Genomic DNA, 19,431 nt, shown 5'->3' with positions numbered 1-19,431 from the left:
CACTGTGTCCCCTGCCAAACCAATGCTAATGAGTTCCTGATGCTGCCCCCTGACCCACCTGTACAGTCAGTCCACCCTGGCCCTGTCCTCCACCCTGGCCGCACAGCAGGGAGTGCGGCCTAACTCTGCCCATGTGAGGGCACTGGGCGGCTTCAGTGCGTGTTACTGAGCATGCTCCATATCAGCAAAGCTGTGGATTGTGATGTCACATGGGCAGTTAGAGTTCTTGCCAAAAAGCTTTGGAAGCCGTGTAAGAACAAAAGGGGGGAGGGATGTCACGCGCAATGCGTTTGCACTGGATGAGGGAGCGCTGCAGTTTAACCCCTCGGCTGCTGGCTCTGTTCTTTGTCCGCCTCGTGCCATGGCTGCCGCATGGGGCGGCCGGTCTGAGCTGGGAGCACCCCTGGCTGCAGAGGTCCGAGTGTGTCGTGGGGCTGTCATGGCAACTGGTAACAGGGCGCTGTTGTAGCATGAGGACCACAGGCCTCTCCCCTGACCCCCCCTCTCCCCTGTCTGCTGACGTGAGGCAGGGGGCTGAGGAAACGGATGAGGGTAGGCCCTGTGTTGAGGGAGCTCCCCCACTCTGTCCCCGGCCTGGGCTGGTCTGAGCAGGTCACTGTGTGATGGTGAATGTAGCTGAGCCGGTTCCAGGGCCCCAGCGGAGGCAAAGCCCCTCTGGGCCTGGCTGGCACCAGGGCTGTTCACCTGCCACTGCTGCTCTCTGGGCCGGAATGGTAGAGGAGTGGGACTTGCAATAGCTTACTCGTCTGTGAGCTTGGCAGATAATAGCCATGGTCTTTTTAAAGCACTGTTGTTTCTTGTTGTTTTCACACTTGCAGGAAATTGTGTATGCATGTGAGGCAATAATTATTCTGATGAATTGTTCTGATGAAGTGAGCTGTAGCTCACGAAAGCTCATGCTCAAATAAATTGGTTAGTCTCTAAGGTGCCACAAGTCCTCCTTTTCTTTTTGCGAATACAGACTAACACGGCTGTTCCTCTGAAACCAATAATTATTTAGTGATCAACTCTGAGCAGTTCTCAAGCAGTGTTTTTCTTACATTGCCTAGCTGTACATTTTGATTATTATTGCTGGAAATGTTTTTCTGTTGGTCTGTGCATGTACGGTGAAATCAGCGTTGACTCAAGTTTACTGATAAAAATCCTTCGAGGTTTAACGATCGACACTAATGTTCCTGTTTCAGTAACTCTTTACGTGTTGCAGAGCTCTCTGACATGCAAGCTCAGATCAGTCACCTGTGGAAATGAGCAGGGGCGTATTTCTTGACAAGTCTCAAAAAAAATAAAAATGGCTCTGCCTTTCAAAACAAGCCCAACCCATTTCAGAGGGAGGGAAGTGGGGATATTTATACAAATTCCATAATTTTTTTAGTAATGTAAACACACACACACATGTATTATTTTAGTAAGGGTAATGTGTAACAATGTTGTATGCAGCAAAACTAGTGGTGGAAATAATAAAGGGGGAGAGGAGTGGGACTTGCAAAGCAGCATCCACCCTGCAAGCTCAGTGGGCTTCCTGTGCACCTTTTCCGGGCTGTAACATCCCACTCGGGGGGGTGGGGGTGGGGCTGGGGCTGGGGCTCCCCTTAGCCAGCCGGGTTCACCACCTCCCCCCATACTTACTTGGGCTGGGACTGCACCCCTCAGTGCCTCCACTCCCTCCTGCTCCTCCCAGGCACAGACCGCCCGGGGAACAGCTGCACCAGCTGTTTTGGGTGACTGCAGCTTGAAGTTCAGACTTCAGGGCCCCCCAAACAGCTAGGGAGTGCACACGCTGAGCTTGTTCTATGCACCCTGCAGGTTCCGGGGCGGCTGGAGGCGGCATGTGCTACTCAGCTTCCCGGGTTCACCAGTCATCGCCCTGGAGTCCAAGGGAGGCGACTGGTGAACCCGGGAAGCTGAGTAGCACATGCCGCCTCCGCGGCCGCCCCGGAACCTGCATGGGGCAGAATAAGAAGCAAACACTTCCGGCGGAAGCTCACTCCCAGCCCAAAATAAAGCAGCGGGAGCTCGCGCCCTAGCCCCCCCTCCCCCAGACGCCCAACTTTGTGACATTTAGAGCAACTTTCAACAAGCAGGCGCCCCGGGCTGCTTCTCGGCAGGGGGGCGGCTCCGCGCGGAGGGGGCGGGCGAGCCGGAGCCAGCAGCTGCTGCTGGAGCCGGCGCGGTGGCTGCATGAGGATCCGAACAGCCGCGCGGAGAAGAGGCCCGTGCTTAGAGGCCACCTTGCCGTGAGCCCGGCGTGACTTCGGCTTCCCGGGCAGCACCAAGGGATCCAGGCTGAGTAACGAAGGGCGCGGCGGGCTCCCGGCACGGTGAGTCCCGCCCGAGCTGCGCGGTGTCAGGCCAGGGCGGGCGGTTTCTGAAAACACTTTCTGGGTTTTGTGCCTATATTTAAAGTCACACGGGAAGGCTATTCGCTGAGACGGTTTCATTTATTGGGTGTTCTTTGGCATCTGTTACTCCTTTTCTATGTCAGGATTGATTATTCTATAAATAAATACTAGGTTTGAACGGATACAGCACATAGAATTGGGTGATTTAAAAGGTGTAACGTTGTGCATTAACCTTGTTGGAAAGCTTTAGAAATTGTATAAAGGTTCTGTTCTACTGGAAGTAGATTTAGAGTATAAATCAACTAGAATATTGCATTTAGGTGTTTTCGTATAATTATAAATCTTGGCCTTTAACATTTTCAGGTAGGTTACAAACATCAATTAATCCTCACCACACCCATTTTAGTTGCTTAATCTTAGTTTAATAATTGAAGTCATGTGATTTAGCCAGTCTACCTTTTTGTTCCCTTATTAAGAGTCAACTAATAGGAGCAGAGCGTCCTACCCATGAGTAAGTGTCTGAAGGGTAAAAATGAAAACAGGAGAAGGATGTTTTAAGGATATCAAAGAAGTAAAAAACTTCTTCTTCTTTTTTTTTTATGGAGACAGACTTAAAACGTGTCTGTACGTATTTTACCTGCTGCTATTAAAAGATGTAAGTGATGCTGAAGATTACCATAACTGAAATAATAAAGTGGATACAGACATTTTTCTATCTGGTATAGTTTGTACATAGTCAATTTCAGTGTTGCTCTATATTCAGTTTGCCCTATTTGTGGTCCTCAAATAACATTAGAGAGAGAGAAACATTTTTTACAGATTGCGAGACCAAAAAATTGACAGTGGAGTCCAGGGAAAATCTGGTATCTGAAACTTTTAATTACATTTTTTAAGCTGATCAGATTTCACAGTTTTCTTTTATGTAGAGCCAAAAATGTAAATGGCACTTCAATAGTTATTATCCATTCCCGCAAAGAGTTCACAATCTAAAGGTATGGAGAAGTAAAATACTTAGAATATTGAAACCTTAGAATAAAATGGTGTCTGTTTATCAGGTTTAGCAGAATATGTAGATTTTCAGAAATGCCTTGCAGGAGTTGGACTCAGGATTCATTAATTTGAGAGATTGCCAAATGGTAGGAGTGATAAAAGCAAAAGATAAAGGGAACAATAGGTACAATGTATAAAGCAGGGAAAAGTGTAGCAGAATATAAGGACAGAATGTCAGAAAAGAGGTGCAGTTCATGTGTATTTATTGTAAATACACTTTACAATAGTAGAAATGATTTCTGGGTTTGTTTTTTATTTCTGATACATATACATTTTTCTCTGCTATCTATAGAAGTCCCTTGTCTGGAGTAACTTAAAACTGGAATGGATAAAGCAATCGAATAGTGATTCTTATACTTGTGCATGACTATTGGTTAATCCCAATGGCCTTTTAGGGGATACTTCGTATTTGAAAGGGCAGGTGTTTGAGAGAGCAGTAGTTTGAGAGTCTACTCTCAAGTCTTAGCTTGAGCAGTAGTCTGTAGAATGAAAAAGTTTGAGAACTATCATGTTAGAAAATAGACACTGTAGCTAAGAATCCTGCGCTGGCTAGATGATCAAATACATCTTCATATCCAAATTTTCTGATAAACTGTTTCAGCTTTGTATGCTGAAAACCTGATCCATTAATCTTACACTGAGAACAACCAGGAGAGATTTTGTGTCAAAATATTGTACCTTTGGCAAAAATATACTCCTTCATCCTCATGAATGTACCTTACATATTTATGTATTTCAAAGCCAGGGTATGTTTCAGCGAAAGACAAGCAAGTCCACTGGCCCTTCGGCTAGTGCAGAAGAAACACAGAAGAAAGATACTGCAATGATAAATTTGACTAGACATGAAAAGGAAAAATATATTCCCAGTGATGAACCTTCTTCAGCAAGTGCAGCTGGTGACCAGAAAGAGAAACCTGCGTTAGAAACCAAAAAAGAACATGCTCATTCAGGACATGGAAAAGCTGCTCAGGCACATGACCTGAAGGCATCCCTGACCAGCCACGATTCCCATAAAAACTGTGAAGTAAAGCTGTCGGTGTCAAGTAGCTCTTCAGCAAAGGAGTCATCTGTAGACAAGTGAGTTTTTATCGAAACTTTTCTGTAAAATCAGGTACTTTAATTTCTGTTTGTAATATCAATGTAAGTAAAATAGGCATAAATGCCAAAGAAATTAGTAGTTGCATGTAGGTAATTAGTGTTGCTGCATGACACTTAGCTTGAATCTTTCACTTCCTGAGTTGAAGGGATTTGGCTGCATCTCAGTAACCTGTGGGCAGATGGATCTCTTGGTACTCCATAGCAGTCCCCTTTGGCCAGTCTAGAAGAAGTACTTATGAGCTTTGTAGACCTTTAGGCTGGATACAGGGCCTTGAGAATTGTAGGAATACAAGGTGGTACTGTAAGTCAAGGGACCAATTTTATAAACACTTACTTCTAGGGGCATGGCTAACTACTGGGGATAGGAATATATTTTATTATCTTAAAATTCTTAGCATCTGCTTCGAAAGAATGCTGTGTGCTCTGATATTTTGAACTCTGTGGAAGTTCTGTCTGCAAGGACTACAAGAGTAGATGTGTTTAAACATAGTCTGCAATCTTTAAAAAGACAAATTGAGGAAAAAATAGGGAGGTGGGCAGATGGTGGGACGGGAACTAGCTGATCATTTTGTGAGCACCCTCTGCTGTATCTTCAGGATTAGTTTAACTAACTAGTTTTATTCCCAGAACTTTTCCAACCCTGTGTATTTCTAGAGTTTTGATCTGTTGACCCTGACTTTTTAAAGAAAGGTTTTACGTAAATATAGAGCCGTGGTTCCCAAACTTGTTCTGCCGCTTGGGCGGGGAAAGCCCCTGGCGGACCGGGCCGGTTTGTTTACCTGCTACGTCCACAGGTTCGGCCGATCGCGGCTCCCAGTGGCCGCGGTTTGCTGCTCCAAGCTAATGGGAGCCGCTGGAAGCAGCGGAACAAGTTTGGGAACCACTGATATAGAGGAATGCTGGTATGTGAAGAACGCACATTTTGCTTCCCTCAACAAAGGCAAAACTGTAAGGCCCGGTGTACACTAGCAAATTAGGTTGGCATAAGATAAAATCCACACCCCTGGGTGGTGTAGTTGAGCCAACCTGAGTCCTTGCATTGACACTATTAGATCTGTTAGACCTTGCTACGGCCTCTCGGGAGGTGGATTACCTACACCAGTGGGCGAATCCCTCCTGTTGGCATAGGTAGTGTCTACACTGAAGTGCAGCAGGGGCATAACTGCAGCAGTGTAGCTGTGCTGCTCTGGCATTTTGAGTGTAGACAAGCCCTTACTGAAGCGAGAGCAGGATCAGAAATAATCTCAACTCTCTCTTTTATATATATCTAATATATATCCATATATAATCTCCCTCTCCCTCATGTATGTATGTGTATAAATAATGTGTGTCAGGCCCAAATCTGTGATCTCTTACTTGCGTGAGAAGTAAGATTAAGTTGGGGACTACTTGTCTGAGTGAGGATTTGCTGCAAAGACTCCATAAAGAGAAACGGGTGTCCTCAAAGGGGGAGGGCTGTGGGAATCTTTAGGGAAATGAACCTGTTCATGTTTGAAATGGGTATTATAAACAGTGGAAAGTGAAAAGAAAATAAATGTGGCTGCTCCTTTTCCTTAGTATAGATTGATAAAATGGTAGAGCAAGGAAGTGCTTTATCCTCATTATTCTATGACCCATGCCTTATTTACTAAACATCATCCAATGTGAACAGTGAGTACAAAATTATTCATTTCCTCATGGTGTTTTCTAAGGTACTCATCAAAAAGCGTTACTTTTAATTTTAGTTGAGAAAAGTGAATAAGTATGACCATGGGCTTGAAAATGCTACTTATTTCATGTTTTCACAAACTTGCCATTTAAGTAAGTAATCCCCTTAAACAAGTATTCCAATTCTGTGTATTTGAAACTTCCACCACATAAATAGATTTTCTGTTTTCTCATAAATAGATTTCATAGACTTCATGAAGTCTATTTTTTTCATTTATTTTAATTTTTGAAATTAGCTGTTGCTGTGTAATAAAGGCTTTTGTGCTTCCATATAATTTATGCAGTTGAGTATCTGGACTTATCAGTATTATGAATAATACATCTAATCATCACCATCATTAAAAAGGATTTACATAATCCTTCCTTAATAAGATCTCATTTTAAAAAAGTAAAATGAAAATGGTAATTAACTGTAGTAAAAATGCAATAAAACAAGAGCTCCCCCTACCCCCTGACGCTTCATACAGTATTTTGAATCCTGTGGTCTCAGTCCTGGTAATGTTTCTTTGTGTAGTAGTCCTGTTTGAAGTAAATGGAGACTAGTCATATTAATAATTGTTAGCAGAATTGGGCCATTGTTCCTCCCTCCTTTGGAGGGTTTGGTTGTTTTTTTTGTTCATTTTTTCTTTCTCTGGTCGCACTGAAAATTCTTTGTCTGCCCTAGTTCATGGTAGTCTCATCCTTACCATTTCTCCTCTTTGCACTTCTGTTATTTCATCTATTAAGATTCCTAAAAATAACCCCAGATATATGTATCCTTGGGTGTACAACATGCAGCTCTTTCTCCCCTTTTAAAGATCTTGGATACCATCTTTCTTCCTGACTGTTTTTACAATAGAACAAAATCTGCTTCATGAAAGTGCTACTATTTAAGAATTACTATTAATGTTTGTCTGAATTTAAAGTAGAAGTTTTACTTACAGCCTGTTAGGGGTTCTTGTTCTATTCAGGTCATCTTCCTTTATGCCCATTGTATTCTCAAGTTTTCTAATGGCACCTGTTTTGAGAAGAAATTTCTGTCTCTTCCTTTGACCCAGATACACTCAGAAATTGCAGTGAGTGCAACCTTTTTTGTGTACACTCAACTTGAGAGTGTTTTTCACTCAAAATTTTAAAGCAAGTGCTGCTCACACCAATTTTGCTGACACCCTGCAAGCAGAAAGTGGGGCAATATCCTAAAAGAACTGGATATTATCTTGCCCTGGAATCAATGAACTATTGGAAAAAACAACATTATTTAGACTAAGTCGAACACTGGAAACTTAGAAGTGTCAGAAGTTAGGTTGCTCGTTTAACTTCAGTTCACCTTCCTTGTTCTTTTGTATACAGGCAGTTCATTAAATCTTGTGTTCCAGTGCATTTTTTTTCCATAGGACCCTCTGCTTCATTCAGTGCACAGATTGGATAGTGATAAGAGAATGAGGTAGCTGTCCAATATTTTTATTCTTATAACTCTTAGTGATCCCATATCTATTTACTGAACACCATCCAAAGTCTGCTGCGAATACAGAGTTATTCATTTCCTCCTGGTCTTTTTTAGGGCACTCATTCCCATAATATCAGAGTATGTCACAAACATTAATGAATTGATCTCCACTGAGAGGTCAGAGCATTATCACCATTTTGCTGATGGAAACACTGAGAGAGATTTGCCTGAGGCCACACAATGAATGAGTGGCAGAACCAGGATAAGTACTCGGGACTTCTCACCAATAGGAGTTGTGGGGAAAAACAACTTGAGACAGCAAGACAAACTTATGAGTGCGATTGTGTGACAAGGTTGGTTGTAATGGTAGGGGACAGAGTTCAGCAGCCCTGAGGCTCGCTTCTGGTTTATGTCTCATGTTCCTAAAAGCTCATGCTTCAGGGTTTCAGTTGTCCACCAGCAGGGGTCAGGAAGGGATCCTCCTGCTCACCCCACAATGTATTATCGTGGGTGGGTGGGTGGGTGGCTTTTTTTTTTTGGTCCTTTTGAAGGATAAAAGATGGCCACAGCTGGAGAAATGGGACACTGGGTGGGGTGGACCAATGGTTTGAGGTGGCACCAAGCATTCTCTCTGTCTGGCTAGTTCTTGCTCACATGCTCAGGATCCGATTGTCATATGTGGAATCGGGATGGAATTTTCCCCTATGTCAGATTGGGGAAACCTAAAGGGGGCGGGGGTGTTTCACCTTCTCCTGCAGCGTGTAGGTGCCGTCACCTGCCAAGATCATCTGGGTATATTTCACTTAATCATTTCCCTGCTCTTGTGGGGTGCTTAGGTCTATGGTGCACCTCAGTCCCTCCTGTTCTTTGCCCGTGGCGCACAATAGTGTAGTCTCCTGAGAGTGTAATACTTTGGGCTAATTTCAGTTAATGTGTGGATGGATGCAGGGTGATGTCGGTGTCTTGTGATATACAGGAGGCAGATGATCCATTGGTTTCTTCTGGCCTTAAACTCTGTTCATTTTTCCAGACCACACTGCCTTACTGACAGAGATGCTAAACATCTGCAGCTCCCATTTACTTCATCTGCGGTTGTTTGTGAGCGCTTAGCACTCCTGCAAATCAGGCCCCGGATGATTAAAATTGGGCACCTGGGAAATTTTGGAACACGCGATTACCTGGAAACACTTTGGTTTAAGTGACTTGCTCAGCATCACATAGAAACTCTGATGGAAGCAGGGATACAAACGAGTTCTGGTGTTCGTCGGACTTAACCATAAAACTATCCTTTTTCTTCCTTCAGTCCACTATCTCATTCACTACACACCTCCGAGCTTCTGTAACAGATGAGGCAGAGAACTTATAATCTCATTCACCACGTAACCCTGAGTTCCATTCATCCTGTGCACTAAATTGAAAAAATAGCGTGTGATCATGTAACTAAGGAGTTATCCTAATGTATACGCACAGGAAAGCGGAATTAAGGTTGCATAGCAATTGAAAGGTTGGAAATGGCAGAAGTGCTTCATTACTTTCTTGTTTCAGTTTTCACCAAGAAGGTTGGTGGTGATTGGACGTCTCGCATAGTGAATGTCAGTGAAAATGAGGTAGGATCAGAAGAGGCTAAAACAGGGAAAGAACAAGTTAAAAATTACTTGGACAAATTAGATGTTTTCAAGTCACCAGGGCCTGATGAAATACTCAAGGAGCTGACTAAGGAGATATCTGAGCCACTAACAATTATCTTTGAGAAGTCATGGAAGAGGGGAGAGATTCCAGAAGACTGAAAAAGGGCAAATATAGTGCCCATCTATAAAAAGGGAAATAAGGACAACCCAGGGAATTACAGACCAGTCAGCTTAACTTCTTTCCGGGTGCAGATAATTAAGCAATCAGTTTGCAAACATCTAGAAGATAATAAGGTGATAAGTAACAGTCAGCATGGCATTGTCAAAAACAAATCGTGTCAAACCAACCTGATTGCTTTCTTTGACAGGGTAGCAAGCCTTGTGTGTAGGGGGGAAGCGTTAGATGTGGTATATCTTGACTTTACTAAAGTTTTTAATACTCTCACATGACCTTTTCATCAATAAACTAGGGAAATCCCACCTAAATGGAGCTACTATAAGGTGGGTGCAAAACTGGTCGGAAAATCATTCTTGGAGCGTAGTTATCAGTGGTTTACAGTCATGCTGCAAGGGCATAACGAGTGGGGTCCTACAGGGATCAGTTCTGGGTCCGGTTCTGTTCAATATCTTCCTCAGTGATTTAAATAATAGCATACAGAGTACACTTATAAAGTTTGCGGACGGTACCAAGCTGGGAGGGGTTCCAAGTGCTTTAGAGGATAGGATTAAAATTCAAAATGATCTGGACAAATTGGAGAAATGGTGTTAAGTAAATGGGATGGAATTCAATAAGGACAAATGCAAAGTACTCGACTTAGGAAGGAGCAATCAGCTGCACACATACAAAATGGGAAATGATTGCCTTGGAAGGAGTACTGTGGAAAGGGAGCTGGGGGTCATAGTGGACCACAAGCTAAATGAGTCAACAGTGTAATGCTGTTGCAAAAAAGGTGAACATCATTCTGGGATGTATTAGAAGTAGTGTTGTAAGAAATAATTCTTCTGCTCTACTCCGCTCTGATTAGGCCTCACCTGGAGTATCGTGTCCAGTTCTAGGCACCACATTTCAGGAAGGCTATTGACAAATTGGAGAGAGTCCAGAGAAGAGCAACAGAAATGACTAAAGGTCTAGAAAACATGACCTAAGAGGAAAGATTTGAAAAAATTGGGTTTGTTTAGTCTGGAAAAGAGAAGACTGAGAGGGGACATAACAGTTTTCAAGTATGTAAAAGGTTCTTAAAAGGAAGAGGAAGAAAAATAGGTTTTTTAACCTCTGAGGATAGAACAAGAAGCAATGGGCTTAAATTGCAGCAAGGGAGGTTTAGGTTGGACATTAAGAAAAACTTCCTAACTGTCAGTGTGGTTAAGCACTGGAATAAATTGTCTAGGGAGGTTGTGGAATCTCCATCATGGGAGATTTTTAAGAACTGGTTAGACAAGCACCTGTCAAGAATGGTCTAGATCAGGGGTGGGCAAACTTTTTGGCCCAAGGGCCACATCGGGGTGTGAAACTGTATGGAGGGCTGGGTAGGGAAGGCTCTGCCCCCTCCCCTGGGATTCCACCCTCTATCCAACCCCCTCTGCTCCCTGTACCCTGACTGCCCTGACCTATCCACACCCCCGCCCCCCTGACAGGCCCCCCGGGACTCCCATGCCCTATCCAACCCGCTGTTCCCTGACCGCCCCAGAACCTCCGCCCCATCCAACCGCTCCCTGTCCCCTGACTGCCCCCCAGGACCCGCTACCTAACCTTGTCACCGCCGTGTCTGCGTGCCACCCCCTTACCATGCCACTCAGAGCAGCAATAGCTCGCAGCTGCGCTGCCCCCATGGTGGCATAGCAGCATGGGAGGGGGAACAATGGGGGAGGGGCCGGGGGCAAGCCTCCCTGGTCGGGAGCTCAGGGGCCAGGCAGGACATTCCCGTGGGCTGGATGTGGTCCGTAGGCTGTAGTTTGCCCACCTCTGGTCTAGATAATTAATCCTGCCATGAGTGCAGGGGACTGGACTAAATGACCTCTCAAGGTCTCTTCCAGTTCTACGAGTCTATGAAATGTCAGAATTTCAAGTGGTCAACTTTGCATCCTAAATAGCCTTCTTTTAGTATAGTTTTCTTACATGTAATTTACTAGATTTTTTTTAAACAAAAAAGGTTTAAAAAAAAATGTATTATGTTCAATGATAACATACCTTCCTCCCAAAAGGAAAACGGTGACTCAAAGTTTATATGTCAGCCACACTGAACAGAAATGAACAGAATTTTCAAGGTCGAAGAAATGGGACTTACCTGGCCTCAGTTTTCTCCTTGGGGCAGACTTGTGGTGAGGGGGAGTGGGAACTTGCAAGTATCTCTCTTATAATGGAAAGAGTTTGGTAACTGACATATATAGGTCAGTATCAGGCTTCCCTATAATAGAGTATGTTTCCAAAGAGAACTTTACAGAAAATGTGTTCGAGCTTTGCTGTCATCACCTAAGATCAAAAGGTGCTGTGAAACTTTAATATGTCTAGTTACAGATGTTTGATGAAATACTATTTAAAGCCATTGTGCCTGTTAACTGTGGATTACTCTCGTGGAATTCATAAGGCTGTCTGACCACCTTTGAGCAAGTATACTGAAAAAAGGAGCCTGTCTATGATATTTGTTAGAAATGTTTCATAATATCTTGGCATGTACAGAAATCTATTTTTCAGGTTCCTAAATTTCAGCTGGTGGAGAGTGTACTCTCAAATATATAATCTTTAATGAGGATCTATTTTGTGTCATTAACAGCTTTTCCCCTTAAGACAACTCAGTCTTATCAAGATTTGTCACAGAGGAACAATTCTGTCTATTTATAATCTATTTATGCTATTGCTTGAATCTTCAGGAAGGAGACTTATGGCTCTGAGTATAAGTAGTTAAATAAGACTATGTAAAATCAGTTAATATTGAGATAATGTTGTGATGCTAACTATTTGGTGTCTTCCAAGGTTGTTTGAGCCTCCTTGAAGAATCTTGGTTGAGTCCTTCTTTATACGTAGTACAGATAAAATTCATAAACACAGATGTGTCAACTTGGAAATGAAATTATATTTAGCTATGCAGACTTCCAGTCATTCAGTTTCAGTTTTAAGCCTTAGTAAAGTCTAAATTGAAACTGTTGTAGGTCTTCTGCTCTATAGATGAGAGTTTGCTAGCCTCAACTATGTTTGGCCACAGCTGTGTCTAACTTTTTTTTTTTCTGACTAGTGGAGAGCAATGTTTTTCTGAAAACAAAGCTTATAATAATGCAACAGGCTGTTTATAGCTTTACTGTTTTCAGACGAAAAAGATTCCTCCCCACAATAATCATGGAAACTGTCCTAAAACCCTGATCTTTTAAGCACAGTTGTGGTTAGCATGTTCAGACTGGTGTGGAGAGGACTAATGAGTTAAGCCATGAAGGTATTTCTGCAAATAATTTCAGAAATTGTAGTTGTTTTTTTGTAAGATAAGTTGGCATAGACTTGAATAAAAGAAATCAAGAGCTATAAATAACCATGTTATTAAGGCTGTAAATAACAAATCCATATTCTTAAAACTTTAACAGAACATATCCAGTTACCACCTGACCACATCAATCCATTTGTTTACCTTTTCCCTCTACCCTTCAGCTGTCTGTCTTGTCTTCAGGGTGTAAGCTCTTTGGGGCAGGACACTACTTTTGTTTCTGTTTGAACAACACCAAGCATATTGTGGGCACTGTACTGGATGCTAATTAATAGTACGTAGAAGCATAGACTAGAATAATTGCTAGTAGAGACTAATACATAGCAGTCTTGTAAATTTTTTTCTTCCTCCTGGAAAGCGGGGGGGAGAGAGGGAGTGCTAAGATTTTGAAGGGTGAGTAAAAGTATTTTTTTCCGTTCTAGTAAAGAGCAAATGAGTAGATAACATGCTTGATGGTAAATATTCATGAAGTTTTGTAAGGCTGAGATTGTGTTACGGTCAGATTATTATGTAATTATATGCTGAATGCCTGGCAGAATCGAGGTTAGAGGAATATGCAATACATCAGTATTTAAGACCTGCTTTTGTCTTTCAAGTTCGTGACATCCAAATCAATCATGGATTACTGGCTCCTACTCAGTATGACACCTTAGCATGCTTTTTATTGCCATTCAATCCCAGTTAGAGCCTATGCATAGGGTTATGGTAAGTATTGTATTTTTAATTTATATATTTTTTACAGTACTTGTGTATCACACGATAAATAACAGTAAGGCCTTTTAAACATAGCTAGAGTTGGCCACTATTGTAAAAATAATTACAAAATAAAAAGGGGACTTATTTTACCATTCTGTGCTGTCTCCAGTGGGGTTCACATCACCAGCAGAGCACATGTTAGGGCAGGAGGCAGTAATCTATTACTGGCATGGATGTCCTGGAACTGAGAATATGATCTAACGCTCTCTTTTTGGGGGCGGGGGGAAAGCGGAAGCATTCACCACATAATTAAGAATTTATTTCCTTTAAAAATGCATAATAAATGTAGATAATCTTAAAACGTTGAATTTTCTAGTAATATTTTTGAGAATGATTTAAAGTACTACATCCAGTGGTAAATGGAGTAAATGTCAATGCCAACAAGATCTGTGGTGTTACATGAAGTGTGTATCAATGTTATTTCAGTGAGGAGGACATGTACCGTGATGCAGAAGAAATAGAGAGAGAAAAAGTATTACCTGTTTGTGAGACAGGCTCCTCAGGTACATTTGAACTTTAGTATATGGCATTACACACATACAGTAGAATAGCTTATTGTTATAATGACACTTCTAGCTTTGTTGCCTTCATCCGCAAAGAGCTTGTGCTCAACTGTATCTGTGTGTAAATGTGATGGCGGTTACTGCTCACAGTTGAACACAAGGCACATTTTCATCCAGTGAAAACTATGTAATAGAAAATCACTTTGGCTACGATCGGACTTTTACAGTCTACCTGTAATTTTTCTCTCTTTCGCTCTCAAAATTTCCTCACACCCAATTGAAAGAGTTGATGATGGATGACTATTGTGTGTTGTGCTTGTACATGTGTAACTGGGCTTGAAAAATTTATCAAACGCTACTAGCTAATAGGCAATATGAAAGTTCCCCCAGCTGGGAGCTGTGGCCTGTGTTCTTCACTGCAGCACACCACTACCAACTACTTGGAATGGAAGTTTGTGGGATTTCCAGGAATGGTTGTGTTTCTCAGCCCTCCCTGGAGAAATAAACTTCTCCTACCATACTTGGCTAGTAAGTGTTTGATAAATGTGGGTGGGGTTCTTGCACCTCTGTCTCTTTACTTTTTGAGGGGAGGGAGGGAAGCTCTCCTTTCATTCTGTCTGGCTGCTGTGGGATGGAGAGAGTTTACTGGTCTCCCCTTTTCTTCTCACGCTTTTTTTTTTTTTTTTTTCCCCCTTCCCCTTCCTAGGGGCGGGGAGGAGAAGGGGGAGTGGCTGGGGTCTCTTCCTTGCTGGATCACACCATAATTTTTGCTTTCTCACAGCTTTCCTGAGCATTTTTTTTTTCTGATACTAACAGAAGATACTATTTTTTTTATCATTAGCTATGAGCTGTGCTACACCAATTTCTCTTTGATTAGCACTGGTTTTCTTTTTGTTTGTATTGATGAGTAAAGTACAACCACTTCATTGTGTAGCTCTGTTTTTTACTTCTCCTTAATTTAATGTATATTATGTGTGATCAATCTTGGCAGAAAATAAACTCAGTGTTGCACCTGAAATGGATATCATAGAGTACTGCCAAAAAGAATGGAGAGGCAATACAGCGGTGGCAAAACGTATGAAAAAGGTATGACCCCGCCCCCCGAAGGTTATTTGTAACTTTTTGCTAACATAGGCCCATATCATGGAAACACTTACTCAATGCATGATTCTTTTATGTTGATTTGGCTTACAAGTATGAACTATGTGCTGTTCACAATAGTTTAATTATTAAATTTCTTTACCTGGTGAGGGTGGTGACAGTTTTGAGAGGCTTCGTTTATTAAGGTTTTATTTCTACAAAGGCACTTTGATACCCTCTGTCATGAAGATGTTAGTGGTACCAGGTCATTGAGATGACTCCTTCCCACCAATTTTAAACCCTCTATCTGCATATAACAAATGGCTGCCAACACTTTCTTTGCAGTTTGAAAGCAACTGTGGCTGGGTGGATGACCAGAAATGATAACTTCGAAAAAGAAAAGTTTGAGACTTTAACCTGAGCCTTTAATTCTCTTGAAAAACTGCTGGGTTTTTTTTATTCATTTATTTTCAGGTAGATCTAGAATGGGAAAATTTAAGTCATAATTTTTTCTGATTTTTTTTTAACTAACTAGTTCTTGGAATATCTGTTTTGATGGCTAAATAGTTTGCAAAATCATTAACAGAATACACAAGGAGATTTATAAAATACAATTTTTTCCCTTTAAATGAGAGAGACTTTTTACTTAAGTTCAAAGATAAATCTCCTCTCTGAGAGCTGATGAGAGAAATAAAGGCAAAACTTTGCTTTAGCTGTAAATGCCATTGACTGTAGTACAGAAAATACAGAATCTAGACTTAGGGTCCTCTTACATAAGCAAAGGAGGAACTGATCTTCAGCTTAGTTTTAGTTCTTTGGCCTTGCTTTCTCAATATGAACAAGTAACATATGTCTTTTAGATGGGGAGAAACTTACCAGAACACTTCAAATGCATACACTTCTTTGCTGGAGGGAGAATAAAAGAGTATGAACCACACGTGACAAATATTGGTCATGTTGCTTAATGAACTGCTGAAAGATGCTCAGACGGTGGAGCTGAGAATAGAATAAGAACTTAAAGAACAGAGCGCTTTTGTTTTAAATTTGATTTATTTTTAAAATCTTAAATCTAAATGTTCTGTTTGTTTGGAGTCCTAAGCAGTTTTTGCTGTTTTTAAAATAACTTTTAAAAGCCTTTTTATTGACCATGAGTACGTATTACTTTGTAGTGGGCTTTAAGTGTCATTAGGCCAGATTCTATTCTTGCAACTTGCTGCAAGATATGAGAGCAGAATTTGACCCTTTGAATGAAGTGTGTAGTGTTGCTGGGCTTCAGTTCAGGCCTGACCAAGAAAACAGAAAATGAGGGCAGAATTGATTGTAAAGTATCGTGCCTCAGGGTAACTTCCCTTGTTCTGCTGGTGAGTGCATTGGTAGTGCGCACTGCAACAGAGTGACGGGCAGTACTCATCGAAAAAACCCTAAGAACATGTTTTTTATCATTAAAATGATCTCTCTTAAGCATATCCTAAAACAAACTCTGGTACTGGAGCAGAAATCCAAGCAGTATTAAATAAATATACAATAATAGAAGCAGGCATTAAATAAAACAAGTGTGTGGTGAGGTACGGTGTAAACAAGACGCACCTCTGTGGCAATTTTGCTTAGTAACAGCTGAACTAAAGCAAGGCTGTTTTTTGTCATACTTGTGCAACTGGGTGTCAAAACACTGTCTGCTGCATTTACCAGAGGATTGTATGATTTTTGTACGTATCTGCCAATTTCAACAGAAATAAAAAGTCTGCTTAGGGCCATTCAAGGTTTTTTCTTTTCAATCAGTGTGCGTATAGTTCTAAAGCACCCATTGCCATAGTTCTCAGCACTGTTATGCAGGGTGTCTTTTGCCAGTGGGACAACCTTCCTGCATCATATTTTTGGCTTATGTAGTGTGTTTTGTCTTGGCAAGAACATTACTAGATATACAGTCTCTCTTTTGCAGTCCTCCACTCCACCCCTCCCCAATAAAAGTTTATACTTTGGTGGATGGGGGGGGGTGGAAGGAGGCGGAGGCAGGTAACAAAGGGGGTTTTGGGTGGAGTGAGGCTAGCTGAACAAAGAGTATGATTAAAAAAAATGAGGGGGAAAATCTTTTATTTGCTTGCTATCGTTCATTAGCTCTCAATTTTTGTATGATCGTTGAAGAATCTAATTTTTCAACATGTAAAATTAACAATTTTGTTAATGTAATGCTGTTATAAAACTGGAGTCCTCTATATTTACATAGAAATGTGCCTCAAGCAGTGTCCATGCACGTGTCTCCACACTTACCTGCCAGAGAGCCCCAACTCTGCAGTGAGGAGAACACCTGCAGGTTGTAAGCGGCTCGTTCAGGAACATTCTACACGTTTTAATTAACGGGCCAGTTCTGATGCTGATATTTCACATGGTCCAGCCAGCATCTTTAGTAATGTCCTTTGGTCCAAAACGTACAATAGGCAGAATTTTCAAAAGTGCCTGAGAGACTCAGGAGCACAGATCTCCTTGAAAGTCTGTGAATTGTGCTCCTTAAGTCACTTTGGCAATTCCCTGAACCTTCTAATAAACTCCTCCTTTTAATGATTGGTTTGGTTTCTCACTTCAGCTACTGTGGGTTGTTGCTTTTTTTTATAGCTTCTATTCCTATTAGATTTATCAAATAAAGGCATTTGAGCTTTCTGTGTGGAATATTGGGCCAAATGCTGTTGACTGTTAACTAGATCTGTAATTTGAGCATGTAATTTGAGCAATTATGTCGGGACTAATGAGGGTTTGATGTATTTTATGCATAGGGTTATTGCAGTTTATTTTGTATTCTTATACAGGGATATGAAGCAGTTTCTCAGAAGTTTACCTCTATAAGGAGAGTGCGAGGTGATAACTATTGTGCTCTCAGAGCAACGTTGTTCCAGGCACTAAGCCAAACTTCTGAACTTCCTGACTGGCTTCAGAATGAGGACTTAACGTTGGTATGCTTCAAACTTATATCTCCTGATAAGTAAGAACTAACATTTTTTCTCTGTTGCGCAATGTTGTGGCCTCATTACTGTATTGCATGAGCAACACAAAACACTGATGAAGCTATCATCACAACATTCTGGTGAAATCAAGGTGTACTATTCAGAGATAACTGCACCTCTGTTCCTTTTCTGTCATTGATTCCAGGCGTGATCAGGCAGGGCTCAGGTCTCCAGCCATCACATGTCTCTGGGTAGGGACCCTTGTCCTACTTCCTTCTTATAGTGTGTTTTTTAAGGCTACAGAGCTGCCTGCCGTATGTGTGATATCCCCAGCAAGCCAGCCTTCCTCTAGGCCAGCAACATGGCTTTTCTTTCTCTCCAAGGGCTATGAACAGTGACCTGCCAGCATTTACAAGTTACCACACAGCTCTTTCTCAGCAGGCAGATTTATTCTTGGGTCACAGAATACCTACAAAAGTTCCTACATGCTTATCAATAAACATACCAGAAATAGCCCCTCTGTCTTATGGGCCTAGTAGGACAACGTCCTTCCAACCCTTCATCAGGATAGCAGACCCCTTGGACAAAAGCTCAGATTCATTTGCTGGATCATAAGGAAGGCGCTCTGTCAGTTCAAAACTCAGCTTTTTATACCAAAGTCACTTTGTTTGAGGCTCTGGAAAACTCAGTTTGAACCAGACTCCCCAGGGAGTCGTACATCTCTAGAGTTGTAGTCTCAGTGATGTGCCTTAATCACACTTCCACCACACACGCACACTGTTTTTAGTTCCTAGAGGAGCTGTGGTAACCCTCTCCCATAGAGTAGCATATTCACATATAAACCATTCATCAATTTAATACAGTGGTCCCTGAAGATACTGAATGGAGTTGCAATATCTGTCACAACTATTAATCCAGTTTTAAAGATGGGGGTGGGAAATTGAAGCAGATCTTCAAGGGATCTTAGAGCTGGGCACTGAACCCAAGTCTCCTTAGTCACAGCCCAGTTATTTGACCACAGGACCATCCATCCTCAACTACTATTCTTGGTTCCTTTGTTTTATATAACATAAAAGTCACTATATGGAATTTATTGTTTGACAATATTCAAAAGAATTAATATGCCTTAATTTCAATTAAATATTTGAGATTTCTATTGAATTAGTCTTCAGTGCAACTTCAACAGTTTGTGAATAAATACCTTGAGATTAAATTTATTGTTCCTCTTAGAAACCTTAATCTTTTGGTGTTAAGGGAAAGATATTGAGTTCAGTAACTCCTTCATACACCTATAGCTCTGTTCTCTTCCCTGCATCAAGTTGGAGGTGCATTGGTAGTATGATGAAGCTTATGTCAAAAACGTTTCTGTACTACTTTTGTGGATAACTAGGCTGTTTCAGCTTTTGGTACTTGCATT

At 41.6% G+C, this 19,431-nt stretch overlaps 2 protein-coding genes across 5 annotated transcripts in view; one reads left to right on the top strand and one right to left on the bottom strand.

Annotated features, from left to right (window-relative positions):
• Nucleotides 1-19,431, bottom strand: part of ANKH (ANKH inorganic pyrophosphate transport regulator) — a 215,612-nt gene that overhangs the window by 18,565 nt on the left and 177,616 nt on the right. The gene's annotated exons all lie outside the window — the stretch shown is intronic.
• The window catches only part of OTULIN (OTU deubiquitinase with linear linkage specificity), a 50,664-nt gene that overhangs the window by 17,956 nt on the left and 13,277 nt on the right, over nucleotides 1-19,431 (top strand). For 2 of the 4 annotated variants that reach the window (XM_073332301.2, XM_073332304.2), the window contains exons 3-6: nucleotides 4,152-4,487; nucleotides 13,922-13,998; nucleotides 14,990-15,084; nucleotides 17,880-18,023. In XM_073332301.2, the coding sequence (XP_073188402.2) occupies nucleotides 4,152-4,487; nucleotides 13,922-13,998; nucleotides 14,990-15,084; nucleotides 17,880-18,023 (652 nt within the window). Of the gene's footprint in view, nucleotides 1-2,030; nucleotides 2,340-2,903; nucleotides 3,016-4,151; nucleotides 4,488-13,921; nucleotides 13,999-14,989; nucleotides 15,085-17,879; nucleotides 18,024-19,431 lie in introns of those variants that run through there. The other 2 variants (XM_073332302.2, XM_078851637.1) reach the window with 2 other exon arrangements.

Source organism: Lepidochelys kempii, chromosome 2, assembly GCF_965140285.1.
Source record: "Lepidochelys kempii isolate rLepKem1 chromosome 2, rLepKem1.hap1, whole genome shotgun sequence".
Taxonomy (NCBI): Eukaryota; Metazoa; Chordata; order Testudines; family Cheloniidae; genus Lepidochelys; species Lepidochelys kempii.
Note: the sequence above shows the minus strand (reverse complement) of the source record. Positions and strands in the feature narration are given on the sequence as shown.